The sequence below is a fragment of the Perissodus microlepis genome, chromosome 16 (assembly GCF_051167445.1).
Source record: "Perissodus microlepis isolate ML-2025 ecotype Zambia chromosome 16, ASM5116744v1, whole genome shotgun sequence".
Taxonomy (NCBI): domain Eukaryota; kingdom Metazoa; phylum Chordata; class Actinopteri; order Cichliformes; family Cichlidae; genus Perissodus; species Perissodus microlepis.
Window position 1 is genome coordinate 20235035 of NC_140476.1, and position 18292 is coordinate 20253326.

Genomic DNA, 18292 nt, shown 5'->3' on the forward strand with positions numbered 1-18292 from the left:
CACTTCAGACGCATTTTTCCTATTAACGTTAATGTTTCCCTTCTTTATTCTTTGCTTAAATCTGGCTGGCGCGTTTCAGCAACATTAGCGCGCTATAGGATAATTGTAGTCTTTTCGACTTCCATAGACGCAACGTTGCAAGGGGCGAGACATCCTTTATGAACTACAAATCCCAGAGCCCCTCGATTACGCAGTTTGACAACACACAGACGCTTCTTGTCTTTCCTACTACAGCTAACGCTAGCTGTGGTCTGGGTCGATAGGATGGGTGTATCAGATTTACAGTTTGATAGAAATGCTGGTAAGTAGTCGGTCATCTATTTTAGTCAAATATATTAATATTCCTTTGAAAGGTAGCCCATAGGAAGATGTTTCTCACCGGCGGAGGTTAACGGGAGAACACTACAGAGTGCTGTCGTTAGCTAGTTCACCTTTCACGAGCATTAAAACATCACGCGTCAGTCCTTTTCTGGCATATTTGTAAATTAAGTTTTAGCAAAGTTTTCCGAAACCTTAAACATGAAACCAGGTTGTCTGGGACAAATTTAGGTTCTGCAGGTGTTGACAGACAGGCACACTGGGCAGAGGCTTGATTGTTTCTTGACCTTCTTAGCCTTCAAATGACAGTGATCAATAGAAGATTATGTAAACTAATTCAGGGGACTTGCCAGAAACTGTAACTAAGATTTTTATTTTATTTTTTTTGCATGGTAGATTGCTAGTTATTACAGTTCTATACCCATTCATAAGCTATTATAGTAGTCTGGGTAACCCATAATTAACCCATCACCACCCTCTAGTAGAGTACAAGAGGGGTAGCCTACAAAAACTGACCAAAATTTGTGATTTGGGAAAAAGGTTCAGGTTCAAGATAAGCCTAATGCTGTTGACTTATGAGATATACTTAATGTGCGCATGACTGATTTCACAAGATATCTTTATGGAAAACCAAGACCCACATTGTGCTTTTTAAGTCTGCTGAATCTCTTTATCCTGCCAGGACCTGTGGTGGATCTTTCAGCCCGAGGTATGCAGAAGTTGGAGCCCAGTTTCACCTGCTCAGAAGACACTCACACTCTCATCCTTGACGGGAACAACATCATGAAGCTGGACCACCTAGAAAGGAATCCAGGCCTTCAGCAGGTAACAAACCCTTTAGTTTAAAATTTTCTACATAATCTCCCCAGCCATTAGAGTCCAGATACCACACACCAGTTCATGATTTGATGTCTTTTCTTTCTTTTCCTTCTTTAGCTGTCTGTAGCCAGTAATCGTCTGGTGAGAATGATGGGTGTGTCTCGGCTGACAGAGTTGAGAGTCCTAAATCTTCCCAATAACAGTATAGGCTACATTGAGGGGCTGAGAGATCTGCCTCACCTAAAGTGGCTCAACCTCTCTGGCAACAATATCAAGGTGAGGACATGAGATATTTTAACATCCTTTACACAGATCCTGTAATTTACTGACAGCAAATTCAGTCCATGTGTAATGACAAATATTTAATCCACTGTGCAATCTTTCACACAGGTCATTGAGCAACTTAACAACTGTGTCTCTCTTCAACACCTGGATCTGTCTGACAATAACATATCTGCCATTGGTGATCTGACCAAACTGGTGGCACTAAAGGTCAGTGTGCTGAGACCTCTGAATATATGCTCAGACTAGCCCTATATTAATGGTATTGTTGATTTTCTTGATGGCATCATTTTCTGTCAATGTTGCAGACTCTGTTACTTCACGGAAACAGCATCACAACACTTCGAACTGTCCCCGCTCACCTTCCTGCCCAATTATCTATTCTCTCCCTGGCAGAAAATGAGATTAGGGATCTTAATGAAGTAATTATGTTCTCCCTTATTTAATACAGTCACACTGGTTATATTAAAATTACCTAATATTACTATGACTGACTATAAACTGATTACTCCAGATGTCATACCTGGCGCCACTTCATGAGCTGGAGCAGCTGTCCATCATGAGCAACCCTTGTGTTATGGCGACCCCATCTCTGCCTGGTTTCGACTATCGGCCATATGTCATGAGTTGGTGCCTGAGCCTGAAGGTCCTGGATGGATATGTAGTGACACAGAAAGAGGGGTGTGTATATTCTCGTGCTTAATATCGTCAGTACAAAAGCATTATCAGAATTGTCTTTTTTTTTTCTTTTTTGCTGTGTGTTATTGTTAAATTTACAGTCTGAAGGCCGAGTGGCTCTACAGTCAGGGCAAAGGTCGCTCATATCGACCAGGGCAGCACATTCAACTGGTTCAGTACCTGGCCACTGTCTGCCCTGTGACGGCATCACCTGCCCTGGAGACAGCTGAGGATGCCAAATTGGAGAAGATTCTCAGTAAACAGAGGTTGAAATCTTAATATAGATAAACTGCAAGGGAAAAAATCATTATCCAGTATCCACTTCTTGGTCATGGTAGCACACATCATTCTTAATCCTTCATAACTGTCTCAGGTTTCATCAGAGACAACTGCTGGAGGAGACCCGGGGAGGCTGTCGCAGTCCTCCTCGACCAACTCAGCTTGATGTGGAGAGTCACAGTCCGTCACATAGAGTTCCACAAGGGGGAGCCAGAGAGTTGAAGAATATCACTGTACCTGGACCAGCTGTTCCATCAGTCCAGCAGACAGGTAAGAGGGCTACCTGCCTGGCACCCTGGTCCAAGACCAGTGAGAATCATGTATTTGAATTAGATTGTAGTACTAATCGTTGACTTGTCTGCTCTCCTGTAGAGCCAGTTGTTCGCTTTAACACCTGGGTGAGCTCTGACTCTTCCAATCCGTCACTGCCCATAGTATGTCGCCCAAGGCTCAGCGAGGAACAAATTTATTTGGAGGATGTGCAGACAGGTGAGGACAAACTCAACAGTAGCATGCTTTCCTCAGAGTCCACCTTCATCCCCTTCACATCTGATCTGGAGCCACGATCGACCCACTCTGACAGCGAGGACGAGACAGAGACATTCGAGCCAGATTCCCTGGCACCAAAGCACCCAGCGCAGTTCAAAAAGCAAAATGCCAACAATCCACATTATCCACCCACAGTAGAGCAGCACGAGAGAAAGACGCTTGAAAGAGAAGAAGTTATTTCTGCTACAGATTCAACATCTAGTGGATTGCTAGGAGTCAGAGTTACCACTCTACAGAATGACCTAGATAGTGATTTTGTTAAAGCTGAGGTGAAAGAAGCTCAGAAGCAGGAAGAAGTTGAGAGTAAATCAAGTGTGACAGAAGCAGACAGAGCTGCAATTAAAATACAGTCCTGGTGGAGAGGGCATTACACGCGGTGCTGTCACCCCATGGCCAGAGAGGTGCGCAGTGAAATCCGTCTACGCAGGATGCAGGAACACATCCTCTTCCTGTCTGAGAAGTTGGATCAGTAAGTGACCGACAAGCAGCACTGGTGATAGTCTTTCTGCAATGCATAGGTGTTAACCAGTGACAGTGAATCTGGTTTGTTTGCAGTGTGCAGAAGCAGTATGAGGAGGAGAGGCTCCAAAGGCTCGTTCAGGAGGAAGCTTTGAAGTTTCTATGGAAAGAGGTAGTTTCTGTTTAACATTGTAAGATATGTATAATATTGTTTCAAGAAATCTGTCCATAAATTCATAGTTTACGTTTTGTGTGATTTGTGTGTAGTTCCAGGCTATGCAGCAGTGGAAGCAGTCTGTGGAGCAGCAGCTTGCAGTCGTTACGCAAGCCGCCGCCCCTGCTCAGATCTCATCTCCTGGACTTTGCAAGGCCACCCCACCCGTTGCTTCCAGTACCAACAACCCACCCAGCACAGATGTCTCCTTCCCAGACTCTGGCTTCCAGTTGACTTGCGACCAGCAGGTGGCGCAAGAGGACAGCTTCCTGAGCAGTGGGACAGCAGACTCTCTGAAAACAGTGCGAGCGCTAAGCCCCGTTTGTAGTGGCCTCGCTAATGGCAGTGATGGAGCGGACAGTGCAGACTGCAGCCTGCTGGAGCAATATCTGTCCTCTGTACAGCAGAGGGAGGAGGCAGAGGAGGCAGTTAGCGATAGAACAGAAACGCCACAGCCGTCCTCACCGGCATCACCCAGCAAGGCGGCACAGACTAGCTCCCCCATGGGGAAGGCAGCAGAATCAGCTCCCGGCTCTACCTGAGAGTCCTCACCTGTTAGAAAACTGTATAGAACCACTGACTGAGTGTGTGTAAATTAACACTGAGCATAAGCTTAGAGACAGATCTTTCTCTGCAGTCATCTTGATTAATAACCCAGAAAACAGTGGTCTTAGCTCTAAAACCAGATTGAAACAAGTACAGTACTCTGAATGTAGCTCTAGTGCTTTTTTATACTCCAACACTTTGATCCGTTCTTTTATTAATGAACATTTTCCTCTCTGTGTAAAGACACTGAATGTGATGTAACTTAAGAAGGTATCAGTAAAGTGAAAGCAGAGGTTACTACCTCTGCCTACTAAGACAGACATGTTGTGACCTGTTACTTCTACTGTTTGGAAAAGTAGAAGTTGCTGTGTTAAAGAAATGCACTTGTAACGACACATATGCTTTACTATATATCTCTGTTGTTCCAACCAGTGTGGATGGCTGGCCTGCTTTGTATTGACTGTAGGTCAACATTAACTGATAATCAACAGAAAAATGTCATGTATCCCTATCTTGTGAAAAATGTAAATAAATATGTAGTTATAATTTTCTAATTTCTATCTACTTTTCATTTTTATAATGTCTTATTTAAAGTTATTCTCATTATTGTGTGATTATTTCTTAGATGTTTAATAAATCGGTGTAAATTAATTTACACTAATTCCAGTTCATTAAAATAATCTGTTATACAGCATAGCTTTAATTCAAGTACAGATAAATAGATACTTTATTGGTCTCAAGGGAATTTTTGTGCCACAGCGGCTGGATAAAGAATAAAAACAGTATAGTGTACAATAAACAACAAAGTTATATAATGAAAATTTCATACATGCCACATTGACAAAAAACTAACCAAAGTAAAAGTAAAGTTTGCTAAAAAAAAAAAAAAAAAAAAAAGGAAAAAAGAACGGATTGAAAATGCTTTATGCTTCTGAGATGAATGAATCTCTGAAATTTAACAAACTTCAGTTTAGACCATGGTGATCGAGTGTTGCCTTGAAAAGCTCCTCTATCCCCCTGGCAAATAGCACACTGTGTGTTACTTCCAGTTTCATTATCCCACATAGCTCCACCACACTGCAGCCATCATTATGCCAGGACACGATCCATCTTACTTTGGCTTATAAATCAGAATTAGTAGAACACAGCAGCCTATAAATTTCTGAATGTCTGTGGCCTTTAAAAGTAATGAACTCGTAACAGATTTTACTTGGAAAATAAGATATTTTTGAGCATAGAGTCAGTTTTCCATTATTTGAAAAGTGCTACCTTTTTGATCAATTTACTCAAATGTGCTATATCGCCAGTATCTTCCTCTGTCACACCGACTCTATGCATGTCCTCCTTCACTACATCCATGAACATTCTCTGTGATCCTTGTCTTATCTTCCTCCCTGGCAGCTCTGCATTCAGCATCCTTTGTCCAAATATTTCCACTCTCTCTCCTCTGCACATGTCCAAATGCTCTCTTCCTTGCCTCTGTAATTTTACCTCTAGTTTTTTACACTGATCAAACATAATATTACGACCAACTGCCCAATATTGTGTTGCCAAAATAGCCCTGACCCTGGGTCTATCCACCAGACCCTGGCTGGTGTGCTTGAGTATCTGGCACTGAAATGTTAGCAACAGATCCTTTAAGTCTTGTAAGATGCAAGGTGTGTCCTCTGTGGATCTGACTTGTTTGCCCAGCAAATCCCACAGATGTTTGATTGGATTGAGGTTTGGGAAATATGTAGGCCAAGTCAGCGCCTTAAACTCATTGTTGTGCTCATCAAACCACTGATGAGTACCCTGATGAAAGAGACCACAGCAAACAAGGTATATAGTTTCCATAAAAGGATGTTCATTGTTTGTTACCACCAGAGATGGGCAGTAACGCGTTACTTGTAACGCGTTACTGTAATCCGATTACTTTTTTCAAGTAACGAGTAAAGTAAGGGATTACTATTGCAAAAACGGTAATTAGATTACCGTTACTTTCCCGTAGGAACGCTGCGTTACTGCGTTACTAAAACCGTGATTTTTTTTGCAAGAATGTCTCATGACAATGACGTAAGCGAGTGCGACGTTTGTGACAACAGCTGTGTGCAGATCAACAATGGATCATATATGGAGTGCAGGAGAGAGTATGAGCGTGCAGCGTTTAAAGCGTGGAAGTACTGACCTTACTTTGAGTTTGATTCCATAAAAAGTGACAAAAACATTAGTGTCCGTTGTGCGTGGGAAGAAAACTTCTTTTTACAGCGAAAAAAAACCCCTAAGCTTCCAAGCAAGCACCGAGGGCGCTATGACGTAATGGGAAATTCACAGAGAAACTCGCGGATTCTTCCACTGACCGCTGCGGCACACCTGCACCAGGGTAAACCTCCGCCTACCCTGCTCCTGTTTTACAGGTGAAAATAGAGCAACAGGACCGCTAGTCTGTGACTTTATTTATTTTCTGCTGTGTTTTACTTGCATCTATTTGAAAGAGTGAGTGTAAACACACACAAAAAAATATTTTATGTGTTGGAATGTGCAGAAAATAGGTTTAAATGTTAAACTAATTTATTCAAGTCAGAGAATGTTGCATATAATTAAATTTTTGCTTGATGCTAAAGTTAAAAGATTAAAACTAATAAAACAAGTTTTAAAAAGGGACTTTTCCATTTGATAACATTTTGTGATGGATTATGCAGAAAAAGTAGAATTGGCCTGACAGATCTATCGCTTTATTACCTATTCAGGTTGTAAATCGTGTTTTTAAAAAGTAACTAAGTAATTAATTACTTTTGAAAATAAGTAATCAGTAAAGTAACGGGATTACTTTTTTGGGTAAGTAATCAGTAATTAGTTACTGATTACTTTTTTCAAGTAACTTGACCAACACTGGTTACCACACTTAGGTAGGTGATGTCAAAGTAACATGCACATGGATGTCAGGACCCAAGGTTTCCCCGCAGGACACGGCCCAAAGCATCACACTGCCTCTGCAAGCTTGACGTGTTCCCAGGTAAGTGACACCCAGCCATCCACGATTCATCAGACCAGGCCAGCTTCTTCTATTGCTCCGTGGTTTTCACACTCACATCCTTTGAAATCCGTGGACTGACTGCTAATTACTTTGAAAGCTGGGTCACTGGGCAGGATGTCAGGACACATTGTAGAAATCTAGAAACCAAGCCCACTTCTCAAAATCAAAACAACAATGAATTACGATTCAAAAGTCCAAAAAACACAAAACACTGAGTCAAAGAACCAGAACCATGACACACAGGAAGTGCTGATTTTTTTTCTGCGTCACAAAAACTACTTTTCTTACTCTTCTTCTTCTCTTTGTATCACTGTTATAGTTGCTGTTACAAAGGAACAGCTGAAGTATACCGAGTGGCCACCTGGGGACGCAGTAGCACCCACTCAGTCACCCAATCCGTTGCAATTTCTTTTTTCCCACCCTCATCACGATGGTGTGCTGGTTAATTGATTTTATTTATTTATTTATTTATTTTGCCAAGCGTAAGGTGACCTGTTCGATTCCAGCCTGGTTCTCTGTGGGGTTACGCCAGAAAGCGCATCCACTGTAACAGCTCAACCCACCGTGGACATACTATCCTCCTCCCCTTTCGTGAGCGATGACCAGTGGAAATCACCTGATCTTAATGCCCACATTGCTCTTCTGCTACCATCCTCCTCATCCTGCTTCAGGGATCGGACATGGTGTGGCTCTGTAACGTGTAAGTACGGCGCGCACAAATGAGCAAACAAAAGATGATGTTCTGAATATGCGGAAATCTGAGGTGTCTTTGTTGGCGTCGTTGCAGCGGTTCGTGTGACAAAAGCTGCTGAATAATAGGAATAATATAAACAGAAATTTCCATCTCTTACAAGATGGAGATGAGCTTCATCCTAACCCAGAATAAGAGCCGCTAACCATTATCACAGACTATTACTGCAGAGAGACAGGACGCCTTATCAGCTAGAAGTGCTCATGTCAGCGCAGAAATGTGGGTTGTGTATTTTTTTAGGTTAAAAAGAGCAATAACCTTGATGTGGACTAATTCACAGCTATTGTTCTGTCAACAGATTAGCATCCATTTTTTTTTAAATCTATGTTTATGTTAAAGAATAACAAAAGCAGGCCATGTTGGAAAAAGCTCTACTTTAGCCATGTGTACATATTCAGATAAGACACACACACACACACACACACATATATAGATATTGGATGAAAAGTCTTAAAGTTTTGCGTGAAGCTTTTCAATTGGCTGGTATTTATGTTACTATAATATAATGAGCTTTAGTTTTACTGTAGTATTTTGGTTGTGTTTCTAGTTTTGATAGACTCTAAAGGTCTCTTTTTGAAGGGCTTCCTTTCTAGAGTTGCTGGTTTCTTGATACACTTTGTTGGTTTAATTTAGTGGTTAAATTTCACCATCTTACAATGCTGTGATTGCAGCCATTCCCGAACCCCCTGTGAATAGTACTCATGACCATTGATCAGTGGTTGTTGATCAATGGTCATGGGAATTTGCATACTAATGATCAAGGAACTGACCTCCCAGCCCATTGTTCCTTCAGTGTTGCTAGTTTCAACCATTGTGCAAATGTACTGTTTATAAGATTGGGGAAACCTCCAGTTAGCTGAGACTGAAGAAGTCACTTGGATGAGTGACGAAATGTTTATCCCACTGAAAAAGCTACGTCCAGATGAACAGAATCAACTTTGAGGGATTTACTTACCTGGATGATTGAGCATGCATTAAGCATGTGTCCCGAATTCTAAATATTGAGGATAAGAACAAACCAACACTGGCCCAGAAGAGTGCAGTCAAACAATGATTTTATTGAACACACGCGTGGGAAGATGTACACTGCAACACATCAGCATAGATCTTCACCCAAAAATACACTTCAGACTGCTTTTAATTCATCAGGGTTCTGCCCCTTCATGCGTTAAGAATATGACATGCATCAGTTACAGTAAATGGTCAGTTAAAAAGCTAAAAACAGACAGAGAAGTTCCTTTTTCTATCACATTCTTCCATACATGGCAATTTGTTTCACCCTCCAGATGGTTCCTGTGGGCTTCCACTCTTCCTGACTCTTCTTCTGTCACCTGTTACTAGGCAAACTCAAATGCAGTTAGAAGCTAAATGAATTCCAGGCCTTTGGCCTGGCCTATCTTTAAATCATTTGTGTTTGTAAGCATGTATGCCTTTTTAACCTTCTGTTGCTCCAAGTCACTTACACTATGGATCGTCGCGACATCGCGCCAAACTTAGCTTAAAACCCTTAAATAGACTGAGCATCAACTCTTCATGAGCACATCTGCAATGTGTGTATAAAATGGTTATAGCCGCACCTGTAATAGAAGTTTTAATGTAATGCCAGTAGCTTTAATGAACGTTTTAATGCAATGATAATGATGAAAGCTATATGTAGCAGTAAAATATTTTTCTTTATTCCCACACATGCATCCTGGTTTGACTTTGTTACAGTGTTACAGTGTTGCATCTTTCCCCATCTTACAATGCTGTGATTGCAGCCATTCCCCATTGGTCAGTGGTCTTTGATCAGTGGGTTTTGGTCAGTGGTTGTTGATCAATGGTCATGAGAATTTGCATAATTATGATTAAGGAACTGAACTCCCAGCCCATTGTTCCTTCAGTGGGCTGGTTTTAGTCATTATGCAAATGTACTGTTTATAAGATTTGGGGAAACCTGCAGTCAGCTGAGACTGAAGAAGTCACTTGGATGAGTGACGAAACGTTTCTCCCAGAAAACGCTACGTCCAGATGAACAGAATCAACTTTTGGAGACTTTGTTACAGTGCTGTACAGGGAACACGGCAAGAACTGTTGAAACCAGAAGTCACGAAAGTAGAAGGTGTCTGATAAAGATAGGTAGTCTAAAAGATCTCAAAAAGCAGGACATCGTGCCATGAATTAACGATACTGGAATACAGAAGAGAAACAACTCTGCCACCTGTCAGTATGAAAAGGGTTACAAAACCACTTCTAAGGCTTTGGGACTCGGGGAAACCACAGTGAAAAACTATAGCATTTCATAAAAAGAACATCATACCAGCAGTCAGTGTTAGGAAGGTTACTTTTAAAATGTATTCCACTACAGATTACAGAATACATGCCCCAAAATGTATTTTGTAATGTACTCTCATTGAGTAACGTATTCTGAATACTTTGGATTACTTAACATATTATCAAACTTTTTGCAACTACATGAATGTGTTTTTGCTCTGTGATTTATTACTATTACTGAAGGTTGCTCGCCAATACCAACTAGATGAGTAACAGTAGGATGGACATTAGGTAAGGCTGCACTTTTTGCAGCGATCTTGTATAGAAAACTGTTCCGCGGCTCCGAACCGTGGTAAAGGGACCCCTGGCTAATACGTAATTCGTGTCGGAGTCGTAAAATAGCTTTACTTTTTGTGTGGGTCAGCTTTGCTAGCGAGAGACAGGGAGAGGCATTGAAAGGCTGCTTCAACAGAAGAACTTATTGTTTCGGAGTAAAACACGAACACAGTGTACAGTCGAGTCTTATTAATAGCTCACTTACAACTGGGCTACATAAGGCCACATTCTTTAGGGCTATGCCTGTAACGCTCTGCCTATTGCCGTCATATTAAATAATCTTTTGAACAACATTTTTTAAAAATATTTCTTCACGTCATCATGCGGGCCGCAAGCAGAGGTGACATGGGCCGCGAGATTGAGACAAAGAGCCTCGTGATGCGTGTTTTGTTTGGGTTTCCACTGGCGTGGAGTTACCAAAAATAGAGTGGGCATAGCCTAACATATGAAACAGGAAAAGAACGCTGTGTAATCCCTTTATTTTAACAAAGTAACCGTATTCTGAATACCACCTCTTTAAACGGTAACTGTAACGGAATACAGTTACTCATATTCTGAAATACGTAATGCCGGTACATGTATTCCGTTACTCCCCAACACTGCCAGCAGTCAAACATAGTAATGCTAGTTGTGTGATGGTCTGGGGTTGCTTTGTTTCTTCTGGATCTGGATGACATGCCTTCACAGATGGAATTTTGCTCTCTACCAGAACATCCTGAAAGTGAATGTTGAGCCTTCAGTTCAACCCTGAAACTAAAGTTTAACAAGAGTGGACCAAAATTCCTCCACAGTGAAAGACTCACTGCCAGTTATTACAATATTACATAGGGCCAGGTAGGTTTGAATAGCTTTTGTCCCTTAATACTTTTGTGCATTTTGCATTTATTCGAGGTATCTTTGTCCATCCATGCATCCTTTCTCTTCAGCTTATCCTTATCAGGGTCAAGGAGGACTGGAGGATATCCCAGATGTCATAGGGCAGGACACATCCTGTGCAGGTCACCAGTCAGTCCCAGGACTGATATCTTTGTCTAATATTACTTTTTTTTTCTGATCTAAAACATGTAAGTGTGACAAATATGCCACAAAAAAAGAAATCAGGAAGGGGACAAATGTTTTTTTCATGCTGTTTTGAAAAAGGAATTCTTATATTTTTATTTACTTCTGTATGACACACAGAGAAGATGGTTAACTGCATAATGAAGAACAGAACATCTGTCACACACACACATATATATATATAAAATGTCCTTCTCGTTGACAGCAGGTTGGAATGACATTATGTCGTCCTGGTGACAGCAGAGTGTGATCATGGGATTTAGAAGAGGGTCACCATGTGCCATAATCTGTCCAAATATACCCCGATTTTCCTCTTCCTCACACTGTCTGGCATCATCTTCCTGCTGCGGAACATCCACACAGTAGAGGTGAGGAGAGAAGTGAAACTACCCGTGAGCTTTAACTCATGCTTTTTCTTTTCATTTTTGACAGTTATGAAAAGTCTCAAAAGATTTTTGATTTATTCACATAGCAGGCAAATTTTTCATTGTTTTTATATTATTGCAGAAATCAGTCGGGAACTCCTAAAACGGAGTATATGGACAAAAATAGTGGACCGGGTATGCATTAAGGAGCTGCCATAATACCATAATGGTTGTGGGGCACAATTTTTGTGCTTGAGTCTGCAGTGCTCTGGTGACTTTTATCTGGGTCAGCACGCTTTGACCCTGCTTTGCAACTCTGTGGCCTGTCACTTTTTGTTTCTGTGATCCTTTTTGAACCACAAGGGACCTTCCTGAGTTACTGAAGGAAACAGAGCTGCACTCTTAAAAGTTTGCATATAATCCCTTATAAGAAGCATTCAGGTCACCCTGAATGATCTGTTATCAGCTAAGTTTAGCAAGCTGCATACATAAACCACAGCTGGATTGCACAGACACACATTCCTGCTAATTTGTGCCAAGAGTAATAAAATACCGGAAATTCACACACTTCTCATTGGAATTCGTGGACAAGCTGCAACATACAGTAGGCCTTGTCTTTTGCCAGAAGGGGGAACCAGTAGTACAAACTCAGCTGAGCAGTCAAATGTGTGGACTTTAATTAGTAGGGGTCAAATCTTTAAGCTTTAACAAAATCCATATGTGTAAACATAAAAAACAAACAAACAAACAAAACACATGAATGCAATTGCAACTTTCACTTGTTGGTCATTTTGCTCTGGGGGTCTGTGGGGATGGAGAAACTTAGATTTTTGGCACTAATGGCTTAATTTTTCATGTTGCTGCTTGGTTCATGGATTAAGAGGATTGAAGCATGGTTATTAGAAGTTGGCAAGTCAATTTAATGGCAGCAAAAGTTAACATATTTTGTATTTTAGTCCTTTGTAAGGGTCGTAAAGAGCTCCAATCATACCCGATCTTACGTTTCCCAAAATGTAATATTGAGTATGTGGAAATTATTTGCCTATGAGCAACCGTCAGCTCTGTTATTCTCAGTCCTGTCCGCATCAAACTGTTTTCACGGGCTGAGTAGGACCTCTTCTAACCAGTGATCTTTATCTTTGCATCTGTGCAGTTCCTCTTGAATTATTCCTGCAATATTCTACAACCCATAGTGTGGTATCCTCTAAAATTCATTCAGTTACCCTTCTTCTTTTCAGAACTGGAACTGCCAAGCGATTTCATCTTTCTACCAACTGCAGAGCAGGATCCATTCATCCCTCAGTGTGTCTCCTTTCTATCACAACCATACCTACTGTACCCATGTGGGCCAGAAACCCTCCCCTGAGGATGAACTTGAGGAGCGGTACCTGTTGGAACTCATCAGCTGGCCCAGCCCTCCGCCTCACTCTGGACCAACCACCCTGAGGCAGACGAGCGACCCTGTCCACAGCCTGTTCGCAATACTTCCCACTAAAGAAGGAAGGGAGTGGCACGTGGGCGATCAGCTAGAGGCCCTCATCCAGATGCACGACTTCCAGGGTCGTCCTAAACGCTACGGCGGGGATTTCCTTCTGGCCAGGCTGCACTCTCCAGAGCTTGGAGCGGCCGTGGTTGGGCAGGTGGTTGACCACAAGAATGGATTTTATTCTGCTCTGTTCCCACTCCTGTGGGTGGGCTCTGCACAGGTTGAAGTCATGTTGGTGCACTCCAGCGAGGCCGTCGCTGTGCTGCGACGACTCAGGGAGGAACGGGCCGATCGGGTGTTTTTTAAGAGCGTGTTCCGTTTAGGCCTTTTGTCAGAAACTACTGTGTGCAACCTGTGCTTGCCTACCAACCATCAGCCTCTTTGCAACTACACAGACCTTCACACAGGCGAGCCCTGGTACTGCTACAAGCCCAAGGTGCTCAGCTGTGACACCAGAATCAACCATGCCAAGGGAGGCTACTTGAAAAACCTCATCACCAACAAGGAAGCGCTGTTATTCAAAAGGTTTGTATGCTTTGTAGGATTTGGATGCTTATTTACTGTATCTACTGTTAAAGAATAAGTGTGGTGAGATTTCCTATTTTTCTTAATTCATAAAAAACCCACAAACAATGAGTGTCTGCAGTAAGAAACCATTAAAATAAAACCATCTGCAGTATAGATTATTTTCTTCCCATCCTGCACACATTGTGTGTAAGATGGGCAACACATTAGTGCCAGCTGTTTAAAAATAAGGCCTTAATATTGTGGAAATGCGCACCATTACCTCCCCCCTGGAGACATCATTAGCAGCTAAAATCTTGCAGCAGATTTGTCACTGGTGACCTGATAATAGTTCTCTGGTATATCTATACATACGAAAATAGCTAAAACAGCACTCAGTTGTTATCTGACTTTTAAAGATGAGTTTATGCCTTAGCAACTCGACCAAGATATTAGTAGGAAATGTAACATTATTTTTTAACATTCATTTTTTTTCCATCTGTCCTAGTGGTGTAAATCTCAAAGTTTACATACACGCTTCAGGACCTGATAAAATCAACGTGCTGCCACAGAAAGGTACGGTACTGTGGGAGAGGAACATTTGTAGCACCTGCTGTGATCTAAAAATGAATTTTGTCTTCAGCAATCTTTACTTTCTCTCAGATAAAGTGGAGGAAGAAAACAGCACAACTAAACCAGAACATATTCAGCTAGAAACATCTGGATATTACTACATGGACTCCTGGAGGCCATTAGATGGATTTACAATGCGTCAGTTCAACAAATCATCAGCAGCTGTACAGTGTTTGAAGAACAAGGTGATCAACATGTACGGAGACTCTACTGTGAGACAGTGGTTCGAGTATCTCATTGGTTTTGTACCAGGTGAGCGGTTTTGTCCTTTTATTTCATTTTATAGACACTTACACTACCCACTGTAACTTTCATTTATTCCATCTCATCCAGAATTAAAGGAGTTCAACCTATACAATCCCAAAAAGGTTGGGCCGCTCATGGCGGTGGACAGCACACATAATATTCTCTTGAAGTACCGCTGCCACGGCCCTCCAATCCGCTTCTCTACCGTCATGTCCAGCGAGTTGCGGTACGTTTCGAATGAGCTTGACGGCCTCTCTGGGGGCCCCAACGTGGTTGTGGTCCTCAGCATCTGGTCCCACTTCAGCACCTTTCCTGTGGACATATACATACGGCGTCTTCGGCACATTCGACAGGCGCTGGTGAGACTTATAGACCGAGCGCCAGGGACGCTAATAGTGATCCGCTCAGCCAATCTTCAAGCCCTGGATCAAGAGGTGAGCCTTTACAACAGCGACTGGTACTCCCAGCAGCTCGATCAGGTGCTCAGGACCATGTTCAAGGGGCTGAACGTTCTAGTGGTGGATGCCTGGCAAATGACTTTAGCTCACCATTTACCTCATGCCCTCCATCCTCCTCCACCTATCGTCAAGCAAATGATAGACATGCTTTTATCTTATATTTGCCCCGAGAGGAAAAAAAGCCAGAAATAGTGATGATAGTGGATATATTGTTAAATGTGATGTGTGAATCCATCCGTCAGTTTCAAACACATTTTTGTTTGGGTTCATAAGAACTCATATATTTTTCTAAAACTGCAAACTCTTCAAATACTGAAGATTTGCTTTCCTGCTATTTTTTTTTTTAAATTCCTACAAAACATGTTTTACTCTGATTTCCAAAGACTTTGGCACAATGATTGTTACTTCTCATCTTTTGGTATTACCAAAGTTTTGTTCATGTGCATTATTTTAATGTACAGAGTGGTTCAAATAATTGTTGAACACATCAATTTTCTAAGTAAATGTGTTTCTAAAGGTAATCACCGGATGTTGGTCAACAACCAATCCAGTCCACACATGCAAAGAAATCAAACCGTAGATTTAGATTTGAAATTAAGTTATGTGTAATAATGAGAAATGACAATTGGGGTCATTGGCTTGTTGAAACGTGCACCCTCGTTTCATCTTCATCATCCTGGTAGGTGGCAGCAGTTTTTTATTAGTTCCTCGCCACATTTTCGCATTCATCCTTCCTTCGGTCATATGAAGCGTGCCAGTGCCGTATGCTGAAATAAACCCCCACACCATTATGTACCCACCTCTAAACTCACTGTTGGAATGGTGTTTTAGGGGTGATATGCAGCGCATTTTGACCTCCAAACATGGTGTGTGTATTCTGGAATCTAAAGAGTTCAATTTTGGTCTCACTTGACCAGAGACTATATTCTCATTATTACACATAACAATTAATGGACATCTGTTGAGAATTTCAAATAGGATCTTTGGAAATATATTTACTTAGGAAATATTAAACACACATACACATATAACATGAACATCTGCCTAATATTGTGTTTGCTTTTGCTACTACAGCCCTAAACCTTTAAGATATGTATTCAGTTAGACACCACCGGAAGGTTTGCTGTGGCATCTTGCACCAGGAAGTTAACAACAGATCCTTTAAGTCTTCTAAGTTGTGAGGTGGGGCTTCCACCGATCAGACATGTTTGTACAGCACATTTCCTTCCCACAGATGTTTGACTGGGTTGAGATCTGGCGAACTTTGAATGTCAAGTCAACACCTCAAACCGTTCCTGAACAGTATTTGCTCTCTGGCAGGGTACATTATCCTGCTGAAAGAGGCCACGGCCATCAGTGAATACAGTTTCGATGAAAGGGTGTACATGTTCTGCAACAATGGTTAGGTAGGTGGTATTTGTCAAAGTAACATCCACATGGACGACAGGATCCTTGGTTTCCAAGTCGTACATTGCCCAAAGCATCACACTGCCTCCACCAGCTTGCCTTCTTCCCATAATGCATCTTGGTGCCAGGTGTTCCCCAGGTAAGCGACGCACATAAAGAAAACCTGCTCCGTGGTCCAGTTCTGATGCTCACATGCTCATTGTTGTTGCTTTCAGTGGTGATCAGGGGTCAGCATGGACCGCCTGGCTGTTCTGTGGCTGTGCAGCCTCATACGCAACAAACTGTGATGCATTGTGTATTCTGACTTTTTAATTAGAAGCAGTATTAACCTTTTCAGTAACCTGAGCTACAGCAGTTTCTCTATTGGATTGGACCAAACAAGCCCGCCTTCGCTTCCCACATCCATCGGTGGGCCTTTGCAGCCTATGACCCTGTCACTGGTTCACCATTGTTCCTTCTGTGGACCACTTTTAAGAGGTACTGGCTACTGCCGACCAGGAACATCACACAAGAGCTGCAGTTTTGGAGCTGCTCTGACCCAGTCAGCTAGCCATCACAATTTGGCGCTCATCAAACTGATCAGTCCTTACGATTGCCCCTTTTCCCTCCTTCTAACACGTCAACTTTGAGGACAAAATGTTCACCTGCTTCCTAACATATATTCCACCCACTAACAGACGATGATGAGATAATTAGTGCCGTTTACTTCACCTGTCATTGGTCATAATCTTATGCCAGATCTTATGTGTGTATGTATAAGATCATGTACACTCATCATGTGTACTTGTCAAAATTTAGGGACCTAGAAGGGGAACTGTTTATTAGGCTCATATTTAAAATCCAAAACACAGTGCAGTAACTTAAAGGCTCCAAAACAAGAGAACAGAAAACCATATTCAGGTGTCTGAATATAAAGAAACTAATTAGCCCTTTATATGCAAACTCTGGTTTCCTTTTCTTCCTTGTCTGGGTGTCTGTTAACCTACGCTCCTGCTTTCCTGCCATTGTGTTGTGCTTCTGTTTTGGATTTTGCCATTTCACCAAATACAAAACTGGTTTTTAGTTTATTCTTGTATCTGTGAGTCCTGCATTTGGGTCTTCTTCCTGCTACCAGCAACAGTACAAGTACAAAAACGATTCAATAAGATCTAAATGCCTTGACGCATACATGGATACTTAATTAAAATAAATAACACAAAACAGGAAGCAGGAAGGTGTAATACTGAATATGCTTGAGATGTTATGCCTGACAGGTTTGTTCACCTATCACATGGATATGATAATTCTGAGCTTTTAATTACTTGTTTCACAAGTTTAATTTCAATTTCTTTATTCCACACAGGCTCAAAACACTTAGCAGGGGTTGAGGTTGTAGCTTGAGAATTCAGAGTTTATTGTTAGTAAGCTTTTATCTTTTCTAAAGCTGGTTTTAATGCATGTTTTGGGATCATTGCCCTGCTGAAATAGCCAGTTTTATCAGATTTTTAAGTCTAGGCAATAGTTGAAGAATTTGGAGGCAGCGCTCCTTCATTCATATATATATATATATATATATATATATTTTTTTTTATTTTTTTATTTTTTTTTTATTAATGTGTGTTTTACAAACCACCACATCTACCCCATGAACAAGT

The 18292-nt window shown here is 41.6% G+C and overlaps 2 protein-coding genes across 3 annotated transcripts; both read left to right on the forward strand.

Annotated features, from left to right (window-relative positions):
• Positions 1 to 157: 157 nt before the first annotated feature.
• On the forward strand, positions 158 to 4698 carry cep97 (centrosomal protein 97). The gene is made up of 11 exons (XM_084907650.1): positions 158 to 301; positions 1001 to 1143; positions 1255 to 1413; positions 1528 to 1629; positions 1728 to 1841; positions 1934 to 2100; positions 2199 to 2363; positions 2471 to 2646; positions 2749 to 3394; positions 3481 to 3556; positions 3652 to 4698. Exons 1-11 carry the CDS (start codon positions 265 to 267, stop codon positions 4138 to 4140), a joined length of 2274 nt encoding a protein of 757 aa, XP_084763776.1. The 5' UTR covers positions 158 to 264; the 3' UTR covers positions 4141 to 4698.
• A 2833-nt stretch (positions 4699 to 7531) lies between these two features.
• nxpe3 (neurexophilin and PC-esterase domain family, member 3) lies at positions 7532 to 17733 on the forward strand. 2 transcript variants are annotated; one of them, XM_084907874.1, is made up of 6 exons: positions 7532 to 7860; positions 11768 to 11927; positions 13163 to 13935; positions 14423 to 14490; positions 14578 to 14799; positions 14881 to 17733. In XM_084907874.1, the coding sequence occupies exons 2-6, from the start codon at positions 11835 to 11837 to the stop codon at positions 15441 to 15443; spliced, it is 1719 nt and encodes a 572-aa protein (XP_084764000.1). In that variant the 5' UTR covers positions 7532 to 7860; positions 11768 to 11834; the 3' UTR covers positions 15444 to 17733. The 2 variants fall into 2 exon arrangements, with proteins under 2 accessions (XP_084764000.1, XP_084763999.1); XM_084907873.1 differs by having other exon boundaries at positions 7533 to 7860; positions 11765 to 11927.
• The last annotated feature ends 559 nt before the right edge of the window (positions 17734 to 18292 follow it).

Excerpts from the sequence above, each read along its gene's own strand:
- nxpe3 (XM_084907874.1), top strand. The coding sequence starts at position 11,835 with ATGTGCCATAATCTGTCCAAATATACCCCGATTTTCCTCTTCCTCACA. Across the intron at positions 11,928-13,162 it reads GGAACATCCACACAGTAGAG|AACTGGAACTGCCAAGCGAT; the intron begins GTGAGGAGAGAA and ends TCTTCTTTTCAG. Across the intron at positions 14,491-14,577 it reads CAACGTGCTGCCACAGAAAG|ATAAAGTGGAGGAAGAAAAC; the intron begins GTACGGTACTGT and ends ACTTTCTCTCAG.
- cep97 (XM_084907650.1), top strand. The coding sequence starts at position 265 with ATGGGTGTATCAGATTTACAGTTTGATAGAAATGCTG. Across the intron at positions 1,842-1,933 it reads AGATTAGGGATCTTAATGAA|ATGTCATACCTGGCGCCACT; the intron begins GTAATTATGTTC and ends TGATTACTCCAG. Across the intron at positions 3,395-3,480 it reads CTGTCTGAGAAGTTGGATCA|TGTGCAGAAGCAGTATGAGG; the intron begins GTAAGTGACCGA and ends GTTTGTTTGCAG.